The sequence below is a fragment of the Podarcis erhardii genome, assembly GCF_964252035.2.
Source record: "Podarcis erhardii genome assembly, chromosome: 7".
NCBI classification, from domain to species: domain Eukaryota; kingdom Metazoa; phylum Chordata; class Lepidosauria; order Squamata; family Lacertidae; genus Podarcis; species Podarcis erhardii.
Window position 1 is genome coordinate 74,307,875 of NC_138511.1, and position 23,972 is coordinate 74,331,846.

General features: G+C 45.8%; 2 protein-coding genes across 2 annotated transcripts; both read right to left on the minus strand.

The window, feature by feature from the left end:
• Window positions 1–287: 287 nt before the first annotated feature.
• Window positions 288–13,533, minus strand: LOC309345569 (IgGFc-binding protein-like). The gene is made up of 9 exons (XM_081868675.1): window positions 12,881–13,533; window positions 10,799–11,388; window positions 9,371–9,938; window positions 8,064–8,668; window positions 6,417–6,990; window positions 5,415–5,614; window positions 4,295–4,675; window positions 2,878–3,166; window positions 288–1,677 (listed from the first exon to the last, which is right to left on the minus strand). The coding sequence occupies exons 1-9, from the start codon at window positions 13,419–13,421 to the stop codon at window positions 1,652–1,654; spliced, it is 3,774 nt and encodes a 1,257-aa protein (XP_081724801.1). The 5' UTR covers window positions 13,422–13,533; the 3' UTR covers window positions 288–1,651.
• Window positions 13,534–14,226: 693 nt separating this feature from the next.
• Window positions 14,227–23,578, minus strand: LOC309347203 (uncharacterized protein; the record flags this gene model as incomplete). Its single annotated transcript, XM_081871543.1, has 4 exons — window positions 14,227–14,280; window positions 14,913–15,152; window positions 17,622–19,594; window positions 22,396–23,578. 4 exons carry the CDS (start codon window positions 23,576–23,578, stop codon window positions 14,227–14,229), a joined length of 3,450 nt encoding a protein of 1,149 aa, XP_081727669.1.
• Window positions 23,579–23,972: the final 394 nt, after the last annotated feature.

The window sequence follows — 23,972 nt, forward strand, 5'->3', positions numbered from 1 at the left end:
ATATTGAAATTATCAATAAAACCATTTGAAAACAACGAAAACAGTTAAAGATAATTAAAATATATAGTAAAAAAGATTAAAACATGTCAACATATTTTTGTCTGGATAGGCTTGTGAAGGGGCCTGCCTGTTTTCAATAGGCAGAGAATAAGTGTAGTCCTTGCCACACTAAAAGGTCAATTTCAGATAAGTGTGGGACGAGTAATATGCAGCATCTGTAACAGTGCAAGTTCCAGTGGTCAAATGGGCATATATGGGGTAAGGTGATCTTGCAAATAAACTAGTCTCAAGCCATTAAGGGTTTTTACATACCACTAGTAACCTTGAACTTGTCCCAGTAACAAATTGGCAACCACTAAAGATCTCTGAGCAGAGGTTTTATATGCTGACAGGGTCTCACTCAGGGTCAAGAGTGGTCACTTCGTGATGGGAGTTGTACTACAAAACATTTAGAGGGCACCAGGTTGACAAAGGCTGGTCTATAGCCTACAGGTCTGAGCTACATCTAGGTGACATGGACAAATTGTGGAAGGGCAGCACTGGCATAAAGCCTGAGGCTTTAAGTGTTGATAAAGATTGGAGGAAGGAGAAAAATGAAAGAGTTGGAGGCAGTATTAGCAACCACCCACCATTTGAATGGTTGTCATGTTTTACATACTGGCCATGAGGAACAGCATCACCAAAATATGATCATAAGGTCAATTTTTGCCTCTTTCTTCACCCCCAGTCCTGTGGGAGTCTTCTTATGAGGCGATTTATTTGCTTATTTAACACATTTTTTCTATTGCTTTTCTATTTCCAAAACAGCTTACAGAAACAATGAATTGGGGTTATTTACTCCCTCTCACTAAATACTTTTCCAAACATGACTACCAGTTCTTGTCTAGCAATCCTACTTGTTGCACATACACTCCAAACCAGGAAAACCTGGGCAGTTGCTGATGGACTACGTCCTTGTGGAAGTAATAGCACTGACCCAAATGCCAGCTACAACCATCGAGGCCTGGTGGTACTCTCAGTACTTCTTTGACCAGCACTGTAGCCCAGGCACCTGTGTAAAATCATTATTTTGCCAAAAAGCTGTCAAGATGGACTCACACAAATGCAAGACCTTTACCAAAAGCTTTTTATTGATTTGTCTGTTAGATTCAACTCGGTCTGGGTCAAGACATTGCTGTGAAACGCCCGTTGCCATGCCCCAAAGACAGCTGTAGCCTTGAACCAAGAAAGACTTTGCTGTGTACCTGGGGAGCAGCTATCACACATCAGATTGGAATGTGTTGTACTGTTTGGCAGAGGGACCCCTCTATGTATGCTATGTGACACTTTGAGTCAAATGTGAATAAGCTAGTGAAACAAACTGAAAACATCAAACAATGCAAATTCAAGGAAGCAGAGGCTAGCTAGTGACCGAACTTATGTACAATATCTGTGGGGCTGAAGCTCAGCATTTCTGAGCTGGTGAACCCAATCTGCTTTGCTGCAGGGAAGCACATTTATTTAACAGCAAGAGGTGTTCCGTTGTGCTTGGGAGACCAGCTGCCTGTCCTATCCCTGGGATTCAGCCAGGGAGAAGCTGTTTCTGTCACGATAGCAGTCCAGATATTGCCTCAGAGGGGTTGGCATCCAAAAGTGATCTCGATTCTAGGTTTCAGTAGGAGTGGATTTTAAAACGAGCTAAAAATATAAGGGAATAACAAAGCATTCAGTGCCTTGTATATCAAACAACAGTATTCCAAATCCCTTGCGGGAGTATACCCATACTTGGACATGCATTATGGTGGGCAATTCCAAACTGTGTACAAGTGTTGTTCTTAACAGGAGACACTAAAGAGCCATTGCTAAGGATGAATAAATCTGTTGAGGCTTGCCCACACTTCTACTCGTGTCATAAAATTGCTGTTTTTGAGCTATTTTAAGGGGAAATCGGGGAAATCAGCACTGCCAACATGGGCTGCCATACGTCTGGAATTTCTCAAACATTTAGTTGATTTCTGCCTGGACGCTGCTGATGAATGCAGTATTCTGGATATGTCTGGGAAATTCTGGACGTATGGTAACCCTATTTCTAGGCATGGGTCAGAGTAGGTTTCCCCTTGGCCCGTTCCTGCATACAAAACATTCTTTCTACCACAGAGCTACGATGGTGAAGAAGCACTTTTATATCATTTTTCCCCAATCTGGTGCCCTCCAGATTCTTTGGACAACAACTCTAGGCAGCCCCAGCCAGGATGACCAATGGTCAGGCTGTAGTCCAGACCACTTGGAGAGCACCAGGGTGGAAAAGTCTGCTGGCTCTCAAGCAGTGCCATGAAAGTCTTCGTTTAGACTGAGTCTTGCTTCTAGGGAAAAACATATTGTGGAGAGGGGGAAGAAAGGAAGGATGTGAAGAGAAGAAAGCAAGAAAAGAGTTAAAAGGAAGCAAAGATGAAATAATGGAAGAAAGAAAAGAGGAGGAAAGAAGAGCAGAAATCATAGATAGAGAAAGGGAAATAAGTTTACCTTAACACCCTCAAGCATGAACTACAATTTGACACACACCCCTCAATGGCAATGTGTTTACAGTTGAGGCCCAGTCTTCCATGATCAATAGGCCCCAATAAACTGTTCGTTCTTCTCCTTCTTCCTCCATGCTTGGGTCATGGGGTGCAACCTTGAGATGCTCAACAGAGCAGCATAAATAGCATCAGTAGAAACCTACTTTCTTAAACAACCAAGTATCCAGTTGCCATCATTTATGTCCCAGTTGCTTTTTTTGGGGGGGGGGAGATTGCACCCTTGCCCATTGACTTAAGCAGTGGGGATCATTAAATAGATTAGTGAAATAAGACATGCAAGCATTGGGGAAAAATTGATTAAGTTTCTGTCCTTACATACCATTTTGCATAGCTGTCGTGACTCGCCAGTGGCTAATGACCTCTGTAATGGTGTGCGCTACTCTACCGTTGGGTAACCGCAAGTCATCTGCACCATTCCCATTGAAGTTTCCACAGGCTCCGAATACTTTGTTGGCCAGTTCACCACTGATGGCCACTGTCAGGTCTCCTCTAGTGCTATAGAGAACCCGCACACCTGATCTGTGTGCCACTGTCACCAAGTCCTGAGCCAGGCTTATTGATACTTCCTTTGAGGGCTGGACTGGAAGATGCACTGGGTGCCCATTAACCTATAACAGATGATAAAGACAAAACAAGGAGAACAACAATATAACTTTAGAAGATGTGTGGTTGCTGGAGAGATATAGCTTCTGCTAAACTCACTGTTCTTCCCCATGATATGACCATGACCTACCCCTTAAGCCTCTGCATTGGATCCTGCAAGCTGCATCAATTTCAAGCTTTTGTCACAAAACTTCTAAAGCTCATGGCCTTAGACTACCACCCCCCCTCCATTTTCTGTATCATACATCTAGCACATTTGCTAAGGAACCTTTCCAGAAATGTATGTGGATACATACATACCCATATATTTTGAAACTCTTATCAAAATTCCTTTCATTTTCCTTTGAATTTGTATAGAAGTTTCTCTTGAGAGGACCTTCGAGTTCAACTTGAGTTTCAACTACGCCATTGCCTATGACTCAGAAGTGTATCTATTCGCTTGCTCACTCTTTCTCTGACACACACACACTGAATTATGTCACTAGCCCATAAGAAAACTACTGATAGTCTTCTATATCCCTGGGCATTTTGTTTGAGCAAAACTACCCTTAAATTTGCTGATTCAGTGGCAATTCTTAACATCTTTGTTTCTTTCTCTGATCTCTGTGCCCCTGCAATTCTATGCTCTACATTTTTCAATGCATTTACCTCTCCAGAGTTTTCATATAACACTTTCCTATGTCAGACTAGTCTCATCCAACCAGCACCTCTATTGCCAACTGACTGTGTGATGAGTGCTGAATGTGTGATGTGTGTATTTATGTGGGTGGGTATGGTGCATGCATGTATGAAAGTGTAGAGTGGCTCCACCTATTGTCAGTTATTGCTTTTCCCGCTATTGGCTTTGGCCCTGCCTACTTCTGGCATGAATCCTATGGAAGGCTGGTCAAAGAGAATTAAGCCCACCCTTATAAAGTGTCTATTGCAACTGTATACACTAATTTAATGCTCATTAGTTACAGCATTCCAGGGCAGATAGATAAAAAGGATGACAAGTTAGTGGGAAGAGTGGGTGGTGAGATGGTGGTGTGTTGATTGGGAAGAAAGCTTTTGTGGAAATAAGAAGTGGATACTGAAAGGTATAATGGCTGATAGAATATGAGTTCTGTCAACTTCCATTCTTTACTTCTTACCGTAACTGAGCTGTCCTGCTTCACCAGCACAATAAGCTTGTGAAAATAGATTGTGACAGTGACCACAAGGGGTGTGGGGCATGCGGGACATTTCTGCAGCTGAATCACCACCCGGAACCAAGATGTAGACTTGGCGTTGATGAGCACGGAGATCTCATAGGACCCTACAGGGGGAACCTTTCCGGAGACCCCATCGTAAGTTGTGAAGATGTGCCCCTGGGAAATGGTGCAATGGCCCTCTTGCCGGATACAAGTCCACTTGGCATTACTCAGGACACAGGTTTGTCCAGCTGCACATGGTAGAGGTGTGCACACAACCCGACCTTGACGATGGCAGGTACACTGCTCCCTGCAGTTAGCTGTGATCACCTTCACTCCAACCTGCCAATAAAAACACTGTTAGGAGCTGTGTTGAAAGCAGGTGACTCTTGCATTTTGCCATATTTGAAATCATATAACATATGGTGAGTTTACGTGGTATCTTCCATATGTTATCATCAGAGTTCTGCTGACCCAACTGCAAATTTGTGTGTGTGAGTTTGACACAGAAAAAAAAAATACTTTCATCACATCATTGAGTAAAAATAGAAAAAAATAGTTGGCGCCTCCTAATTTCCAGTGGGAGCATATTCAAAAACATGAATGCCACCACACTGAAAGCTCTGCCTAACAAACTTCAGGGGCGTGTGACACCCACAAATGTGCTTCTGGAACCTACACCACTCCCATTTCTGCCTCTACAACATTATTTCTTCCCGTTGCTCCATAAACATCCCAGCTAGCCTTCTGCTTCCTGTTGGAGCAAAACCCTTCTTCAGGTGTTATTTCCCCTTGTGCAGAAGAATTCTTAACAAGAACAATCTGTGAGTGTGCAGCTGGGGTTATGCCTCTGTTTGTAAGTGTGCGTGTTAAAGTTCTTCTCCTTCTCTCTCTCTCTCTCTCTCTCTCTCTCTCTCTCTCTCTCTCTCACACACACACACACTAGCATCTCTTCCTGATCTTTCTAGAGAAACCACAGCCCGACTGAACAAAATGCCTTTAAATTCAAGCATTCCAGTTTAGCCAGCTTGTGTATTGGGATAACAAGTTCTTGTTCTTTCAGAAAGTGCTTGTCACTTGCCTTAAACCATGTGCCCTGGTGAAAGCACCGACATTGACTAATAGGCACACAATGATACCCAGCCATAAAGTAACCCTTTTTGCATTGGCAGCCTTCGGCACAGTTGCTAGAGCACTTGGTGATGCTGACTGCTTCTCTGCAACCTCTGGGGCAAGCTCTGACACAAATATCGTAGTGACTGTTGACTGGGCACTTCATAGCTGCAAGAAAGATTGGGGGAAATTAAGTTACTATATGAAAGGGGAAGATGAGGTGGATTAGGAACATAGGGAGCTAGGATACTGAGTCAGTTCAGACCATTTTGTCCATTTAGCTCAGTATTTTCTGCACCATGGATAAGAAATCACCATCCCACATGCCAAACTTGGTCAATCAAGGGTACAAATTTGAACTGGACTCAGCTACCTCACACCTGACAACATATGGGGGGCCAGATGGAGAATAGGAATTGGTAAATCTCACAGTTTTGTTTATTCCCAGTTCCTTGATTTTCCCATCCTAAGTTCAGGTCTCCACCTTTCCATGTCAGTTTGCTTTTTTTCTTTTTTTAAAGTCATTGGGAAAACTCAACAACATTTTAATATGATCCCCCCCCCTGCCAAAATGCACAATTTTGTATGCAGTTTTGCCTAACATGCACATTTTTGCAAAGCGATTTCACTTAATATAAAACATCTGTGAATTATTTTCCCCTAATAATGGTATATGAACTTTTACACACACTTTACTCTAGTATATGCACTTATGTACACTGGGTTGCAGCACTGCATTTGGAAAATTACCATTGTTTTGCAAAGTACGATTTGGGATGTTACATGCTGCCGCTTCCATCACCAAACCCAGAGTATGAGCAGACAAGTTGGTAATACCTCTTCTTGGATGTATAGTTGAGATTGTTAATAGACACTAGTGTGCACAGATCAAGAAGGATGCTGGCAGAGGTTGTGAAAGTGGGGTTAGGTGCCCGTGGCCTTAGAAAGCTAGTTTTATAGGAGGACTTACGGCAGAATGCTGCTGTCCTCCAAGGCTTGATCTTGATGCCTGCAGCTTGACAGGCAGTGACGTAGGCATGGATAGCCCGGCAGAGGATAACAGTGTTCCCTCTTGCTTTGCAGAGATCATGCACGCAATTGTTGTAGAAGTCTGCAGGGTTGATGGTGGAAAAACAGGCACTGAAAGGTCCATATGGGGCTTGAAGTATGCCACATTGACTGCTGTGTACATAGCTGGCCTTCCGGCTCTCTCTGCATGCACCACATACTGAAGCGGCACAATCATCTGCGCAGACAGCAGTGGGGACGTCCACTCTCCAAGCAGCTGCAAAGACTTGGACGCTTGAGGCTGGGTGGCCAGTGGGCAGGAAGAGGTCATCATTGGATCTGCCATTATAATTACCACACAGGCCACAGGTCTGGCCCTGATAGGATTCAGGTACTCTGACAACAAGATGGTAGAGCTGGTCAAAAGAGACGAATAAGCCAAAGTCTGTGCGAATCACAATGTTGTCACCATGGTAGTATGCCCACATACCATCACTTACCAACCGGAAAGGTAAGTAGGTGGTCGCACCATTGACCTGTGGCAGTGGAAAATTAGTGAGAATCAGGCAGACAGACAGTTTAAGACAATGGCCACTCCTCTGATGTGTCCAAACCAACATCTGATGTAGTTTCACCTTTTGCCCTTGTTTATTGGTCTGTTTTCTACGTATGTTCCTTATACGTGCAAACCTAGCATTAGCATGTAGCATCCCTGAACACTAGGATCTCCATATTGCAAGCAGGGCCCATCACTGTACTTACACCTGCCCTGGACCCCTTGTGCTGGATGGCTTGGAGCCACCATTTTAGATTTCCTGTAATGTCAAGGACTTACTCTGTGGTCAAAGCAGAAAATTTAAAAAAAGTGTTGCTAAGCTGCCCAAACACCAGGGCTATCTTAAGCATATGTGGCGCCAGGGTGCAAAGATCCACCCAGCACCCCCCCCCCGGTTGCCCAGTCCCCAGCCGGCCACCTCAGCGTCTCACTGGCTTGGTCGCCCCCGAACTCACGGCGCAGAAGAGCCCGGACTCTTGGCTGGTGCCCCTGGGAGCCTGGCACCTGGGTGCCCCACACCCCTAGCACCTATGGGTAATACGGCCCTGCCAAACACTGATTGTAGTGTTGCTGCTGCTGCCAGCTTTGGCCACAGGGACTCACTAATGAAGTAGGGGGCCCACCTGAAGAGACTTTCCCAAGGCCTCCCCCAAACCTAGATCTAGCCTTGCTAACATGACTATTGTATATTGATTGTTGCCCACCAGCCACACATCAGTTCTACTGTGCTCATCTCGAACATAGGAAGCTGTCTTATATTGAATCAGACCATTGGTTCATCTAGCTCAGTATTGTCTACACTGACTGGCAGGAACCTTCCAGGGTTTCTCAGAGGCTTCTGCCAGCCCCAGATGTTGGGGATTGAACCTGGAACCTTTTTCATACAAGGCAGATGCTCTGCACTGAGCTACAGCCCATCCCGACTCCATCACTACCCATAGCTATATCATTACACAACCTCATTGCTGCAACCATTCACCCTATTTATTCAACCCCTCATGTCTTTTGAGCAAGCAACCATGTTCCATTGCTCTCCGTTTCACAAAGGCTTACCAGGACAATGCCTCTCTTTTCCCGCAAGATGGAGATGGTGTTTTGATAAGCTGTGACTGACACGACCTTTGTCACAGAGATCTTGCCCCTGGACCTCCTCTCATTCTCCACGTTGACAGAGAAGGGCTGAAGGGAGGTCTTCTGCATGCAGCTCCTAGCCAGAGTGTAGGTGCAGTTGCTCTGGAGGTCAAATGTAGTGCCATCAAAGGTGAGATAGTGTGGGTCACCAGCCACATGACAAGAGCCACTCCTCTTGGGGGCAAGTGAGTGGCACTTCTGGACACCTTCCACCACACGACATTCCTCATTAGGACCACAGGAGGAACGGTGGCAGTCCATGATGCCACCTACTTGGCATACACATCGCTCCTTGCAGAATCCGTTGAGATAGAAAGAGTCACCCGCCTTGTAGTAGAAGCCTTGGTGGACACAGCCACACTGGGAGATGGGAACACACTGGTCGCCACTCAGAACATAACCTTCATTGCATTCGCATCCCTCGTGGCATCTAGTAGTGCACGCTACTGGGTTAAAGAGGCTAAGACACGTCACTGGGCAATTGCTGGTGCAGACTTTATAGTGGCTGTTTGCGCTGCATTTAGGAGCTGGAGAGAGACAGGAAGACATTATTGACCTGGTTGAACCCCACTTAGTCTGGCGTCTTCTCCTAATCCCCCCAACCTAAAATGTAAGTGTAGGAAGAGATTCTAATTTCAGACATTTCCAAATCTTGTTTCTAAAGGGAGATCTCCTGATCCTGACTCTAGGAATAAGTGCATAAGCTGAATCAGATCAAAATGTCCATCCAATTCAACATCCTATTTTCCACAAAGCCCAACCAGATTCTTCTGAGAAGTCCACAAGCAGAGGATGAAGAAACTGGTTTTCCCATCAGGCTCTCCAGCAACTGCTACCCAGATTTATATGAACTCTGAAACCTGGAGGTCGCCTATAGCTATCATGACTATAGCTATCATTGATGATGAACATAACATATTACAATGTATTTATATACCACTTTTCATTCCACAGATAGTTGTCAAATCCCCATTGTGTGTATGCAAGTGGCAACCACCACAATCTGTAGCAACAAGTTCCACAGGCTCTTCCCCTTATTTGTCCTCAATCACCTGCCAATCAGTGTGGATGACCTCAAGCTCTAAGTACTGAGAAAGGGAAAAACTTTCTATCCACTTTCTCCATCAAATAAAATAATCTTGAAAATTGGCCTGGGAGTTTATGTACTCATCATTCCTTGGCAGGAACTGGGGGTTCACTTTCTGCAAGGTTATTGCCCATGAACTTACTACAGAAACTGGCAGATCTCCACTCATAGACCCTGGTGCCATATGCTTGGCAAGCTGCGGCATAGGAGGAGATGATGTGACAGATGGCATTTTTATTGGTCTTGTTGGAGCAAAAGTCAAAGACACAGTCTTTGAAATATGATTGAGGTGGCACCTTGCTGTGGCACTCCCTGAAAGGGCCACGCATGTCCAGCAGGAGGCCACACTCCTTGCTCGTCTTCTGTGAGTGTTCAATGTTCACAAGGTCTGCACAGGCCTCCTTCTCCTTCTCAATGCACCCTGGGATGTCCCGAACTTTCCAGCTTCGGCCAAAATCCCCTGAGTTGGTTGTCAGAACTTGGCTGTGTTGCAGAGTCATGTCATCATCTGCCCGCCCATTGAAATTGCCACACAAGCCACACACGTCACCCCTGTAGGCTCCTGGCACCGTGAGACGGATATTGTTAGTCCCATCAAATGCGACAGTTAAACCAAAATCAGTCGTGATCACAATATCCCAGCCGTGGCGGTAGAGGGCAACTTTGTTGTATTCAATGTTGTAGGGCAGGTGGACCAACAATCCATTCAACTGGAAAAGGTAGGTGAGGCAGGGAGAAAGAAAGAGAGAAAAGAATTTAGAGATGTTGTATAAAGCAGATGTGGGACAACACATGCTTTTCAGGGAAAAGGTCTTGCCTTCACTCAAATGGACCAGGTAGCAGTAGGTGATGGGAAAGACTCTGCCTGCCAATCACTGTCTCAGAGCCACTGCCAGTCTAAGTAAACAGTAAAGTGCTAGATAAACTTTCCCCAACTGGATGCTGTCCAGATGTTTTGGGCTATAACACTCATCAGTCCTAACCACCACAGCAAATAAATGAACACATAGTTGGACCACCTGTAGGTATTCAACTTGCAAGTCAAGATATTTGGGAACAAAAGAACACAAGAACAGCCCTGTTGGATGAGGACAATGGTCCATCTGGTTCATTATTCTAGTTCCCAGATGCCCCTGGGAAGCCTACAGGCAGGATACAAGTGCAACAGGGCTACTCTTCTCACTTGGACTTCCAAGCAACTGGTATTCAGAGGCATTCTGTCTCTAAGAGTGGAGGTAGAACATAGTCATCATGACTGGTAACCATTGATAGCTTTGTCATGTATGCTACCTTGAATTCCATTATGGAAGAAAGTGTGGATATAAAAGAAAGGAAACAAAGAAGCAAATACATAAATGAAAATGGTGAGTTGTGCCTAGCCCTAGGAGAAGATACTATGGAGACAGAAGAACTTTAAAAGCACCACATCAATACATAATTGTGAATAAACCATCCTGTTTTGGTTGCTTGCTCCTTTCAAAGTGAATAATCAACCTGAGAAATAAGAAGTGATGGATAAATCCAAGAAATTGCATGAGTTCTAGCAGAAAGGCAGAAGAAGTGCACTCACCAAGACTTTGCTATGGCTGACTGTGATTGTAAAACCATAGACTTTGATCTCAATGGCTTTGGTGGCAGGATAATCCTTGTGTCCCTTCCTTTCATGCCGAACCAGGACTTGAAACTGGGTCAGGTTTGCTCTCTTGTGGCAGATTTCAACCAGGCGATAAACACAGGTCCCGTAGAAGTCATAGCGGAACCCATCAAAGGTGACGTAATGCAACTGTCCCACAGCAGTGCAGGTCCCATAGTAGGTGGGGTAGCACTTTCTCATGCCATTGACAACATGGCACCCTTCCATCTCCCTGCAACGGGACTCATGGCAGATCACTTTTTTATCTTGCGCCCTGCACAAGCAACGCTGATGGCACTGCTGGTCACCCCAGAACTGCTCATTGGGTGCATAGAGACGACCATGGTAGGCGCAGCCGCACCGGTTTTTGGGAATACACTTGCCACTATCCAGCACGTAGCCAGCCTTGCATTGGCAGGTCTCCACGCAGGGCAGGTGACACTGCTTTGGAGCATCAGGGTTGGTGCAGGTGGCAGGACATGCTGAGCCACAGGGCATGTATTGACTGTAGTCAGGGCAAGACATGGCTGCAGAAAGGAAAGAAGAAGAAGAAGAGTTTGGATTTGATATCCTGCCTATCACTCCCTTTAAGGAGTCTCAAAGTGGCTAACATTCTCCTTTCCCTTCCTCCCCCACAACAAACACTCTGTGAGGTGAGTGGGGCTGAGAGACTTCAAAGAAGTGTGACTAGCCCAAGGTCACGCAGCAGCTGCATGTGGAGGAGAGGAGACGCGAACCCGGTTCCCCAGATTACGAGACTACCGTTCTTAACCACTACACCACACTGGCAGAGGTGAGCACATCCACTGTTCTTACATAAAGCCCTATCTTTGCTTGATAGCAACATTTCATCTAATACATTGAGGTTCTAAATCAGGGTTCTCCTATCAGCTGGAAAGGCCAATGGCTAGGGATCATGGGAGCTGTAGTTCAAGAACATCTGAGGGGACATAGGTTTCCCATCCTTGCTGTAAGCTTATCTATCAAACTAAAGTAGCCATTTCCCCCCACAAGGTGGTTCAGGATTATTGAACTGCTGGAGAGCCTTTTAGCTAAATAGCAGGGTCAAATCTTTTTATTTTATTTTATGATAGTGTATTCCTGAATACACTTACTTAATATATGCCCATATATGTGCACAGTATTTCAGTTATGAAACACATTCCCTTCTGGAACCACAGGTTGCATTACTGCAATGGGTCTATGCAGGGCTGAATTTGAGGTTAGTCTGGAAGCTTTAGCAAGTGCAAACTGTGGCAGTTCAATTGCTCACTTGGGCAGGATATTACCACCCTGTTATGATGCAGCTGAAAGAATTGCACTGGCTGCCAATTAATACTGGACTAAGTTCAAGGACTAGCTCACTTAGACGATCATAACAAAATAAAAAAATTCCTTCCAGTAGCACCTTAAAGACCAACTAAGTTAGTTCTAGGTATGAGCTTTCGTGTGCATGCACACTTCTTCAGATACACTGAAACAGAAGTCACTTCTGTTTTCTGGAATTTTTATTATTTTTTTTACTATGGCAGACCAACACGGCTACCTATCTGTAACTTAGACGATCATCTCATCCCTTATATACCCAACTGATCACAGCACTCTCCAGGAGAGCATTTCCTGCAGACATAATCTTATCAGGAGGACTATTCTGTCCAATATAGTAATTAGTCCTTTAGTGTCATAGCACCTACCCTTGGGAAGTCCCTCCTATTAAATATTAAACAGGCACCACCTCTGTTATCTTTTGGTTCCTAGTGAACACATGTCTCTTTGCACAAGCCTTTTAAGCAGAGATCGTTCCCAGTCTGCATCTGTGTTGGAAACTTTCTTATATATTTTAGATGTTTTAATGACTTTATCTTTTGTGCGTTTGCTTCCCTAGACTCCTTTGGGAGGAAGGGCAGGATATGTATTTCACACGTAAATAATAAATACTACAATACGACCCTCATCTAGGTGCCCATAATTGCATAAGTAGCTCGATCCCTCTCTCCATGAATGCTCTGCAGTACTCACGGCAGCCAGCATGTTTTCTCCAGGCAGATATCACTGCCCCTTCTCTTTGGCAGGCATCAGCGTAAGTCTTCAGTGCTTGGCATAATATCTGCTTGTAGCCCTCAAAGGCACACAAATCAATCACACAGTCGTTCAAATAGGGCTTGGGGTCAATCAAGGCATGGCAATGTCGGAACGGGCCACCTCTATGCTTAGTAAGCAGGCCGCAATAAGTCTCCGCTCTGTATCTGGTCGCCATCTCTGGAGAACAGCGCCAGCATTTGCCATGGCAGCCATGACTGCATTGGCTATCACCATCTTCCACCTTCCAGCTCCTGCCAAACTCCACAGGATCAGTTGCAAAGCCTCCCAAAGATGTCATAAAGTCATCATTGGGGTCCCCGTTGTAGTTGCCACAGAGGCCGCAGATATGGCTCCGAAAGGCTGGAGTGACCTTCACCACTAGGTAATAGTTCCAGTCATAGTAAACTTTCAGACCAAATGATGTTTCCACAACCAGTTGGCCTCCTCTGTGGTATAAGGAGAGCTTCCCATCATGCATGCTTATGGGCAGGCGGGAGCGTACTTGGTTGACCTGGAAGTGGCAAAGGCAGATAAAAGAATGTTTTTCTTTAGTCAAGATTATATACACATACTCTGCAAATTAATTGAAGTGACACAGCAGCATTCCCTCACCCAATGCCCTCCAGCTTTTTGGGACTCCAATTCCCATCTGCCCCAGCCAGTGTGGCCAATGGTGAGTGACGATGGATGTTGGAGTCCCAACAACATCTGGAGGAATCCAGGTTTGCAAAGGCTGTGATGAAGCAAAACGCCAACATTTCTAGTGAGGTCAAACTTCTCTTTCAGGAAGTTTCTATTTAAAGAAGCAACTTTAGTTGTGATGCTGACTAATAAAGTAGAATCATTTGTGATCACGTGACTTCCAGGTGACGTGAAACAAGATTTTTAAAAGAAAGTCCCTTGCATATCTCCAGGTTCAAAAAAGGATCAAGAAGACTTTGTAGCTGGAGACTTGCTGCCAGTCAAAACAGGCAATACTTGGCCAGGTGGGAAAATAATCTGACTTTTCATAAGGCAGCTTCTTATGTTTCTGTGGCTCAGTCAGAACACATTTACTTAAAAACAACAACACCAAGAAAGGAGTAGGTCTGCATGAATCTGTCAGCTTCTCTTTTTTCTAGGCTTAAGTTCACATTGATGCATTTCTGCTTCACTTTGCAATTCGTTTCTTTTAAAAATAATGTTCTCACAAAGTTGTCAACATTTCATTGTGCATTTCTCCAAATATGCACATTTTTGCAAGCAGGTTTTTCTAACAATGCATTTCACCGCTATTGGTGTTTTTATGCATGCTTTCCCCTAATGCCACATTTTCGGCCCTTTTTTCGGTTGCAGAACTGCAATGCAAAATTCAGAGAATTGCAAATTTTGAAAGTGAGCTGTTTGAGTTTGCATATCATTTCAGAAAATGTGAACTTGGTAGGCTCGCATTAAAATATAAACAGAGCCATATTTATTCCTGATCCGTACGGATCCTTATACTTGGAATAGTCAAGTACTTTTGTGGGGAAGCACCCTGAGATGACAAATGCAAATTTGGAAAATCAGGGAGTGTCTGAAAAACTGTGAGAATAGCGCAGTAAAGAAGGATGGTTTCAGATAAGTGGATTCTGACAAAGGTAGATAGGAGACAAAATCTCTACCACCTTCAAATGCAGCAATTAAAAGAAAAAAGGTGTAGGAAACTGCTAGCCCTGCAGAGGCTGCTGAACCAATCTCTCTCTCTCTCTCTCTTTCTCTCTCTCTCGTAACCTACCCTGGAATGCTATAGTGAAGGACAGATGTGTGAGAGAAATAAAATAAATAAGCAAACTGTAGCCCTCCAGTTGTTATTGGACCAGCTTCCATCAGCCCCAGCCAGCATGGCCAACAGTCTGAAATGAGTAGAAGTCCAGCAACAACTATAGATTCCTAACCCCTGGCGCCACTTCCTCAGTTTTAATAAAACCACACAGAGATGGGCTCTTACTCTGACAAGGCCATATTCGTACTTGACCATGGTGATGTTGGAGCCATAGACAGAGATGGTGACCTGGCTGACGAAAGAGAACCGGGAGTTCTTCTGGCTCTTGGTGTAGATATGGAAGAAAGGTAGAGCCGAAGTGGGTTGGCAGGTCTTAACCACGGTGTAAGTGCAGGTACCTTGGAAATCGTAGCTGCGTCCGTCAAAGGTGTGGTAGTGAGGTTGTCCAGAGGCCCAGCAGATTGACTGGGCGGGCGAAACAGACACACACTTGGGGACACCATTCACAACTTTACAGGTTGTCCCTCTCTTGCAGTGAATTGTGCGGCATGCTTGTGCTGCTACTGGCACACATTTGGGCCGTCCATTTATAACTTGACATACAGTTCCCCTTTGGCAATGGGTACTATGGCAGGAGCTCGGCAGAGGGACGCACTGGGGCCAGGCATTCACAATCTGACAGACAGTCCCCACACTGCAGCGGAATTTGTCACAGGAAAGTGGGTTGTGCACACATTGGGGGAATCCATTAACAAGCCGACACACAGTTCCCACTTGACAATGTACAGAAGCACAAGAAGGTGCTGCTGCTGGAACACATGTTGGCCGGCCATGTGCAATCTGGCACACCATTCCCTGTGTACAGTGAGTTTTGTTACAGGAAGACAGAATGGGTACACAAGTTGGCAAGCCACTGATGACCTCACAAACAGTCCCTCTTTGACAATGTGCTCTGTCGCAGGATGGTGGGACAGCAACACATCTGGGCCAGTAGTCCACAATTTTACAAACTGTCCCATCTTGGCAACGGAAGTGGTCACAGGAAGGAGGGCTCGGAACACACTGGGGCCAACCAGAAATCATGTGACACACTGTCCCTGCACTGCAACTGAATTTTGCACAGGAAAGTGGGCTGGGAACACATTGGGGCCCACCAAAAACCTTTTGACATACAGTCCCGACGTTGCAGCTGACATTTCCACAGGAGGGTGGGATGGGAACACATGTGGGCCAACCAGAAGCAATTTGACACACAGTCCCTGCACTGCAGCTAAATTGGTCACAGGAGGGTGAGATTGTAACACATCTGGGCCAACCATAAACCATTTGACACACAGTCCCTGCACTGCAGCTGACATTTCCACAAAATTGTGAACTGGAATGGGGAACACATTTGGGCCAACCACTACTAATCTCACATACAGTCCCTTCTTTGCAATGGAACTTGTCACAGGAAGGCGAGATGGAAATACACCTTGGATGCCCTTCATATATCTCACATACAGTCCCTGCATGACAGCTGATTTTTTCACAAGCAGGTGGGCTTATACGGACAACACATTTGGGCCAACCACTGCTGATTTCACAAACTGTCCCTTCTTTGCAATGAAAATTATCACAGGAAGGTGAGACAGAAATACATCTTGGATGCCCTTCGTATATCTCACACTTGGCCCCTGCACTGCAGCTGAATTTTTCACAGGAAGCTGGGTTGGAATGGGGAACGCATGTGGGCCAACCACTACTGATCTCACATACAGTCCCTTCTTTGCAATGGAACTTGTCACAGGAAGGTGAGACGGAAATACATCTTGGATGCCCTTCGTATATCTCACACTTGGTCCCTGCACTGCAGCTGAATTTTTCACAGGAGGACAAGCTGGAATGTGGAACACATTTAGGCCAACCACTACTGATTTCACAAACTGTCCCTTCTTTGCAATGGAACTTGTCACAGGAAGGCGAGACGGAAATACATCTTGGATGCCCTTCGTATATCTCACACTTGGTCCCTGCACTGCAGCTGAATTTTTCACAGGAAGCTGGGTTGGAATGGGGAACACATTTAGGCCAACCACTACTGATTTCACAAACTGTCCCTTCTTTACAATGGAACTTGTCACAGGAAGGCGAGATGGAAATACATCTTGGATGCCCTTCGTATATCTCACACTTGGTCCCTGCACTGCAGCTGACTTTTTCACAGGATGACAAGCTGGAACGGGGAACGCATGTGGGCCAACCACTACTGATTTCACAAACTGTCCCTTCTTTGCAATGGAACTTGTCACAGGAAGGCGAGACGGAAATACATCTTGGATGCCCTTCGTATATCTCACACTTGGTCCCTGCACTGCAGCTGAATTTTTCACAGGAAGCTGGGTTGGAATGGGGAACACATTTAGGCCAACCACTACTGATTTCACAAACTGTCCTTTCTTTACAATGGAACTTGTCACAGGAAGGCGAGATGGAAATACATCTTGGATGCCCTTCGTATATCTCACACTTGGTCCCTGCACTGCAGCTGATTTTTTCACAAGAGGACAAGCTTTGACGGGGAACACATTTGGGCCAACCACTACTGATTTCACAAACTGTCCCTTCTTTGCAATGGAACTTGTCACAGGAAGGTGAGATGGAAATACATCTTGGTTGCCCTTCATATAGCTCACACTTGGTCCCTGCACTGCAGCTGACTTTTTCACAGGATGACAAGCTGGAACGGGGAACGCATGTGGGCCAACCACTACTGATCTCACATACAGTCCCTTCTTTGCAATGGAACTTGTCACAGGAAGGCGAGACGGAAATACATCTTGGATGCCCTTCGTATATCTCACACTTGGTCCCTGCACTGCAGCTGAATTTTTCACAGGAAGCTGGGTTGGAACGGGGAACACATTTAGGCCAACCACTACTGATTTCACAAACTGTCCCTTCTTTACAATGGAACTTGTCACAGGAAGGCGAGATGGAAATACATCTTGGATGCCCTTCGTATATTTCACACTTGGTCCCTGCACTGCAGCTGATTTTTTCACAAGAGGACAAGCTTTGACGGGGAACACATTTGGGCCAACCACTACTGATTTCACAAACTGTCCCTTCTTTGCAATGGAACTTGTCACAGGAAGGTGAGATGGAAATACATCTTGGATGCCCTTCATATAGCTCACACTTGGTCCCTGCACTGCAGCTGACTTTTTCACAGGATGACAAGCTGGAACGGGGAACGCATGTGGGCCAACCACTACTGATTTCACAAACTGTCCCTTCTTTGCAATGGAACTTGTCACAGGAAGGTGAGACGGAAATACATCTTGGATGCCCTTCGTATATCTCACACTTGGTCCCTGCACTGCAGCTGAATTTTTCACAGGATGACAAGCTGGAACGGGGAACACATTTGGGCCAACCACTACTGATTTCACAAACTGTCCCTTCTTTGCAATGGAACTTGTCACAGGAAGGTGAGACGGAAATACATCTTGGATGCCCTTCGTATATCTCACACTTGGTCCCTGCACTGCAGCTGAATTTTTCACAGGATGACAAGCTGGGGCGGGGAACACATTTGGGCCAACCACTACTGATTTCACAAACTGTCCCTTCTTTGCAATGGAACTTGTCACAAGAAGGTGAGACGGAAATACACCTTGGATGCCCTTCATATATCTCACACACAGTTCCTGTATTGCAGGTGATTTTTTCACACGAGTTTCTAATGGGAATGCAGGTGGGCCAGTCATCAACTAATTTACAAAGTGTTCCTTCTTTGCACTGGATTTTGTCACAAGAGGCTGGGATTGGAACACACATTGGCCAACCATCTATAATTTCACAAGTAGTTCCATCCCTGCAGCCGAGTTTGTCACAGGTGGGTGGGATAGGCACACATTGAGGCCAACGATCAACCATTTTACAAGTTGTCCCCTCACTGCAATAGATTTTGTCACAGGACGGTTGGATTGCTGTGCACTGGGGCCAACCTTGGATGATTTTACAAACGGTCCCTTGTCTACAGTAGACGTTTTCACAGGAGTGAGGGGCTGGAACACATTCTGGCCATCTGTTAACTGTTTTACAGATGGTTCCCACTTTACATTGCAACTTGTCACAGGTGGGAGGGATGGGAATGCATTTGGGCCTTCCGTCAATGAATTTGCAAACAGTCCCCTCTGCGCATTTTGTTTTCTGACATGAAGATGGCAAAGGCACACACGTGGGCCAGTTATGCACTATTTCACACACAGTTCCTTGTCTGCATTTATATCTGTCACAGGAAAGCGGGATGGGTATACATGTTGGCTTGCCATCAACCATTTCACACACGGCCTCTTCTGTGCAAACAAAGGACGCACACGACGTTGGTTTATCTGGGATGCACATCGGCCACCCATTGACAATATCACACACTGTTCCCGTTTTGCATTCAGTATTCTCACAGGAGTGCGGCAGGGGCACGCAGCTGGGCCACCCGTTCACCATTTCGCAGACATTTCCCACTGCGCACTGGATTTTGTCACAGGATATTACGGTGGGCACACACTGGGGCATGCCATCGGTGATCTCACAGATTGTCCCTTCTTTGCAGTGAATCGTGCCACAGGAAGGGGCAATGGGCACACAGGCGGGAATCCCATTAGCTGTCTTACATACTGTCCCCTGCTTGCAGTGAACTTTGTCACAGGACGGTAGGACGGGTACACACCTGGGCAAGTTGTTCACAGTCTTGCATTCAGTGCCAGCCACACAATTTAAATTGGCACAGGATGGCCCTGGGACACACTTAGGCCAACCATCCACAATATTACACACAGTCCCTTGCTCGCAGACAGTATGCAGGCAGGATGGTGGCAATCGGACACACGTCGGGTAGCCATCGATCACTTCACACATGGCCCCTTTATCACAAAGAAGGACACCACATGATGCTGTTACCGGGACACATTTAGGCTGACCATGGACAACCTCGCATTCAGTCCCAACTTCACATTGGACTTTGTGGCAGGAAGGCTGGTGGGGCACACACTGGGGCCAGCCATTGACGAGGCTGCACACTGTTCCTGGCTTGCATTGAGTATTCTCACAGGATGCCGGTGCTGGGATACATTTAGGGAAGCCATCAGCTAGGTCACATATTGACCCTTCTTGGCATTGGACTTGATGACAAGATGGTGGGTGAGGGACACACCTGGCATGGCCCTCTACTATCTTGCACACTGTCCCCTCTTGGCATTGGATGGTATTGCAGGTCTGAGGTTCTGGGATGCATTGTGGCTGATTGTGCGTAATGCTGCATACGTATCCCTTTCCACAACTCGTTCCACTGCAGGGGATGGGATGAGGGCTCAGTGGAGGCAGGGCTGCTAGAAAACACAAAGAATCACTGAGGGTAAATGGAAGAGCTATCAGTACAGAAATATCTTGGAAGGCCCAGAAAGACATGAAAGAGAAAAGGAAATAATAGGCTATGAAATAACGCCCTGTTCCGCAGAATCTCAAAGCCTGTCCCCCACGACCAACCATTTCTGTACATCATGGGTGAGGAACCTGTGGCCTTCCAGATGTTGTTGGGCATCAGCTTCCATCAGCCCAAGCCAAGCATGACTGATGGAAAGGGATCATGGGACTGCAGGTTTCTTCATATAGCACTTCCTCCCTTCTTTCCTCCCATATCAACCTACCTGTGCACTCAGCTAATCAGAGAAGGCTCTTTGTGTTCAGCCCTAAGGAGAAGTAGGTCATGCAAGTACAAAAGCACATAGAAACACAGCAAGCAGCCTCCTACAAAGTCAGACCATTGGCCCAACAAGCTCAGCATTGTCCACACGGACTGGATGTGGCTCTGCAAAAGTTTCAGATAGGGAGTCTTTCCCAGCCTTACCAGGAGAAACCAAGGATTGAGCCTGGGACCTTCTGCATGCAAAGCAGTTCTTCAAGCACTTCCTCTTTGCCTTTGCCTTACACTTTTGGTGCCCCTCACTCCCTTGCTAGCTGGCTGATCAGCTGGAACTGTTGCTTGCAGAAGGTGGTCAGTTCTACACCATTTGCAGGTTGTGTCTATGTTCCAGGCTCAGTCCTTGGCACCTCTGTTTACAAGAGTCAGGTAACAGGAGTTGGGTAGGGCCCTGCAGCTCTGCTGCCAAGGAAAGCAGATTGTTCTGGACTAGGTGAGGAAATGGTCCGACATGTCAGAAGATCACTTCTGTTTCCCTTTTTTGCCAAATTGCGTGATGTACTTGTCCTCTTCAACCTTGGGTCCCCAGCTGTTGTTGAACTACAACTGCCATCATCCAAAGCCGGCTGGGGATGATGAGATATGGGATACAGCAATATCTGGACACCCAAGAAGGGAGAACACAGTGCTGCATGACACTATTCTCAGACTTCCATAATTCCCTTACTAAAGCAGCCTAAATGTTCCATAGCAGCAGTTTAATCCTTTGATCACTCACTTGTCAGAGAGAATCCAGAAAATGGAATTGCCAATCTATTGCATTCCAGTGCTTTCTGAGTTCCCCATCCACCTTTTTCAGACCTGATTTGCATCAATTTTTAAAATTTAAAATGCAACAGAGTGCACAGGTAATGTTACTGAAGTTTTTCAGGGCTAATGCCCTTTTAATTAGAAATTTCCTTCTTGGATCTTATGCTTCCTGCTCAGTAGGGACATGGCATTATAGATTTATTTTATTTTGAAAATTTCTAGACTGCTTGATGTTTGTGTGTGTTTAGGCTGTGCACAGTATTCAGTGAAAGTGAACATGTAATAAAATCATTAAGCAAATCATAAGTACATTTAACATTGAATTTCTTAGCTCCTGCTCTCTCAAGGGAGGCAAACTTTGCTCATTGGTTTGCTCTCATTCTTTTTCTTTTCTTTTCTTTTTGTCAACTGCAATTTATAAAAAAAGAAAGAAGTGAGGAAATGAAGAATCAAAGCCCCTCTGATTAGAACAGGAACTAATTAATTAAGAAGCTTTTAAGAGGCAATTCCTCTCTACTACTACAGTTGGTAGGAGCCACACAGAGGAAACTTCTTCATAAAATTCTAGGGATTTTTACTGAATGAGGCCTCTGAATAGACATTATTGTAGGATCTTGGCCTTGCTGGTGGGCAGGGTCCCCCCCTCCAGCCAGAACTCATTAGAACTCAGCTCCAGCACCTTTCAGGTGGGTGCCATTGCCATTCTAAGAGAATGAGGGAGGCGTTCATGGTGAATTCTGGCACCTCTTTTTCTAGAAAAATAGCATTGCTGGTGGGCTTTGCTAAATTTAGTAACAGCATTAAATACTGCATGGAATGACCATTTTAATCCCTCTTCCAGCAGATTGGGTACAAGCAATGCCTTAGCAGTGCTAAATGGCTCTAGTGCAGAAGCAAACTTTGCCTTAATTGTGCTCAGACTGAAAAAGACACAATAGCTCCTGCACCAGAGACTGGACACTGGTGGTCTTCCAATAGTTGCTGAACTGCAACTCTTGCCATCCCTGTTCACTGGCCATGTAGTTGAGAGTTGGAGTCCAACAACATATGGAAGGCCGCAGCTTCCTTACCTCTGGGATATGGTGATATAGGTTAAGAAGAAGAAATAGATATGGCAGCTGGAGATGACTTTGAGATCTTGGATACATCAGGGGAACTCTGGATGTGCAGCATGTAACAGGAAGGATGGAAAGGAGGAAGGAAGGCAGGACTTACAATGGATGGCAAAGGCCACAGAGCCATAGCTATTGTGTGGGGCGACCCCAATGCTCAGAAGGCTGAAGGTAGACTTGGGGTGTTCTACAAAGTGCATTGCCTGGTGCCCACTGAAGATGAACTCAGTCCAGGAGTAGGAAGTGCCTGGTATGACCCGCCAGTGTGCATAATGCAGTGGTTGCTTGTCTAAGGTAATGCTCTGGCACGTTCTGCTCTCTGCGACAATGAGTCCCAGGTTGTGGAAGCCTTCCTGACCCAGGATGCCGTAGGATTTGGAGTAGTCAGACATTGCAGGGACACCAGAGAGGAAGGGGTCATAGGGAACACCCTCTTTGACCCCTCCTGTGGCGTAGAACAGCACTTGGACACCCACATTGGAAGAGATGTACAGGGGCTTTTGGCCTCTCACTTCAACTGCAATCACCTGCCCATCTTGCAAATGGTGCTTGGCATAATGGCTGCCAGAACGGACTTGGAGGTGTGTTGTCTGGCAAGCAGCCACATAGGCCACATCGTAATTGGTCTGGAAGGGCAGTGGGGCTACCAAGAATTCTTTGCCCCATTTCCGGGTGGGCAGCAGCTGCTCAGAAACATGCTGGCAATTGTCATGTGCCCAAATGCAACTGTGGCCAGACAAGACTACAACCGGCTTGTGAGAGACCACTTTGGTGCCAGAAAGGTCCTGGTGGCTTTGGATCTGGACAGCTTGGTAAGCTTCAAGGGAGACAACGAGCTTGCTTCCTGGCCCATAAGTCACCCCATGGAAAGTCACTTGGCCGGTGACATAGATGAAGACTTGAGTAGGGTCCTGGCTGGATACCACGGAGAACTCCTGGAAGCCCTTGGAAGGCTCTCCAGAAGGTGTCACCACATAGTGAGTATTCCCAAGTAAATACCTGGGGTAGACAACTGTGGTGGCAACTGAGTTGGGTTTGGAGCTAAGTGAGAGGACCGTGACATCATGGGAGGCCCTGACGATGACAGCAGAGTGGAATTTGTTGCTTCCAACCATTTCGACGTTACTTGGCAACTGTACTGGCACGGTCTCACCACGCTTGACAGCAAAGTCCCTCAGGAACTTGGTCTTGTAGACGGCAACAGTGACAGAGGTGCCGTCTTTTAGGCCAGTGACGAAGAGTTTGAAACTGCCATCCTCAAAGCTTTTCTGCAACCCATTCTGCATGAAGGCTGTTATGAAGTGCTTCCCTTGGGTTCGCCCAGAAACTCTACCTAAAGAGATGAGAGAGGGATGCATTTGCTGAAATAACTGAAAATCAAAATGGCTCTCAAGGCAGTATTCTGCCTCTGAAGGCAGAATCAAGCTGAAGGTTTATATATCCCAGCCTACTGTTCTCACAGTGGCAAACCTGATGCCTATGGGAAGATAGCGAGCTGTACTGTTTTCAGGAGCTGCTAAACCATTTTTATTCTAGCAAGCCTATCCAGGTATGTAACTGCAACATTTGTAATAATTACCGGTTTTATTTTGTATATTATTATTATTATTATTATTATTATTATTATTATTATTTAGGCTTACTAGTCACTTGGTACCTAAAGAGCTCAAAGTGACTTGC

Coding starts and splice junctions, on each gene's coding strand:
- LOC309345569 (XM_081868675.1), bottom strand. CDS start 13,421: ATGCATGATGGGAAGCTCTCCTTATACCACAGAGGAGGCCAACTGGTT. Junction 9,939..10,798: donor TCAGCCATAGCAAAGTCTTG/GTGAGTGCACTT, acceptor TACCTTTTCCAG/TTGAATGGATTGTTGGTCCA. Junction 1,678..2,877: donor CACGACAGCTATGCAAAATG/GTATGTAAGGAC, acceptor TTATATTTTTAG/CTCGTTTTAAAATCCACTCC.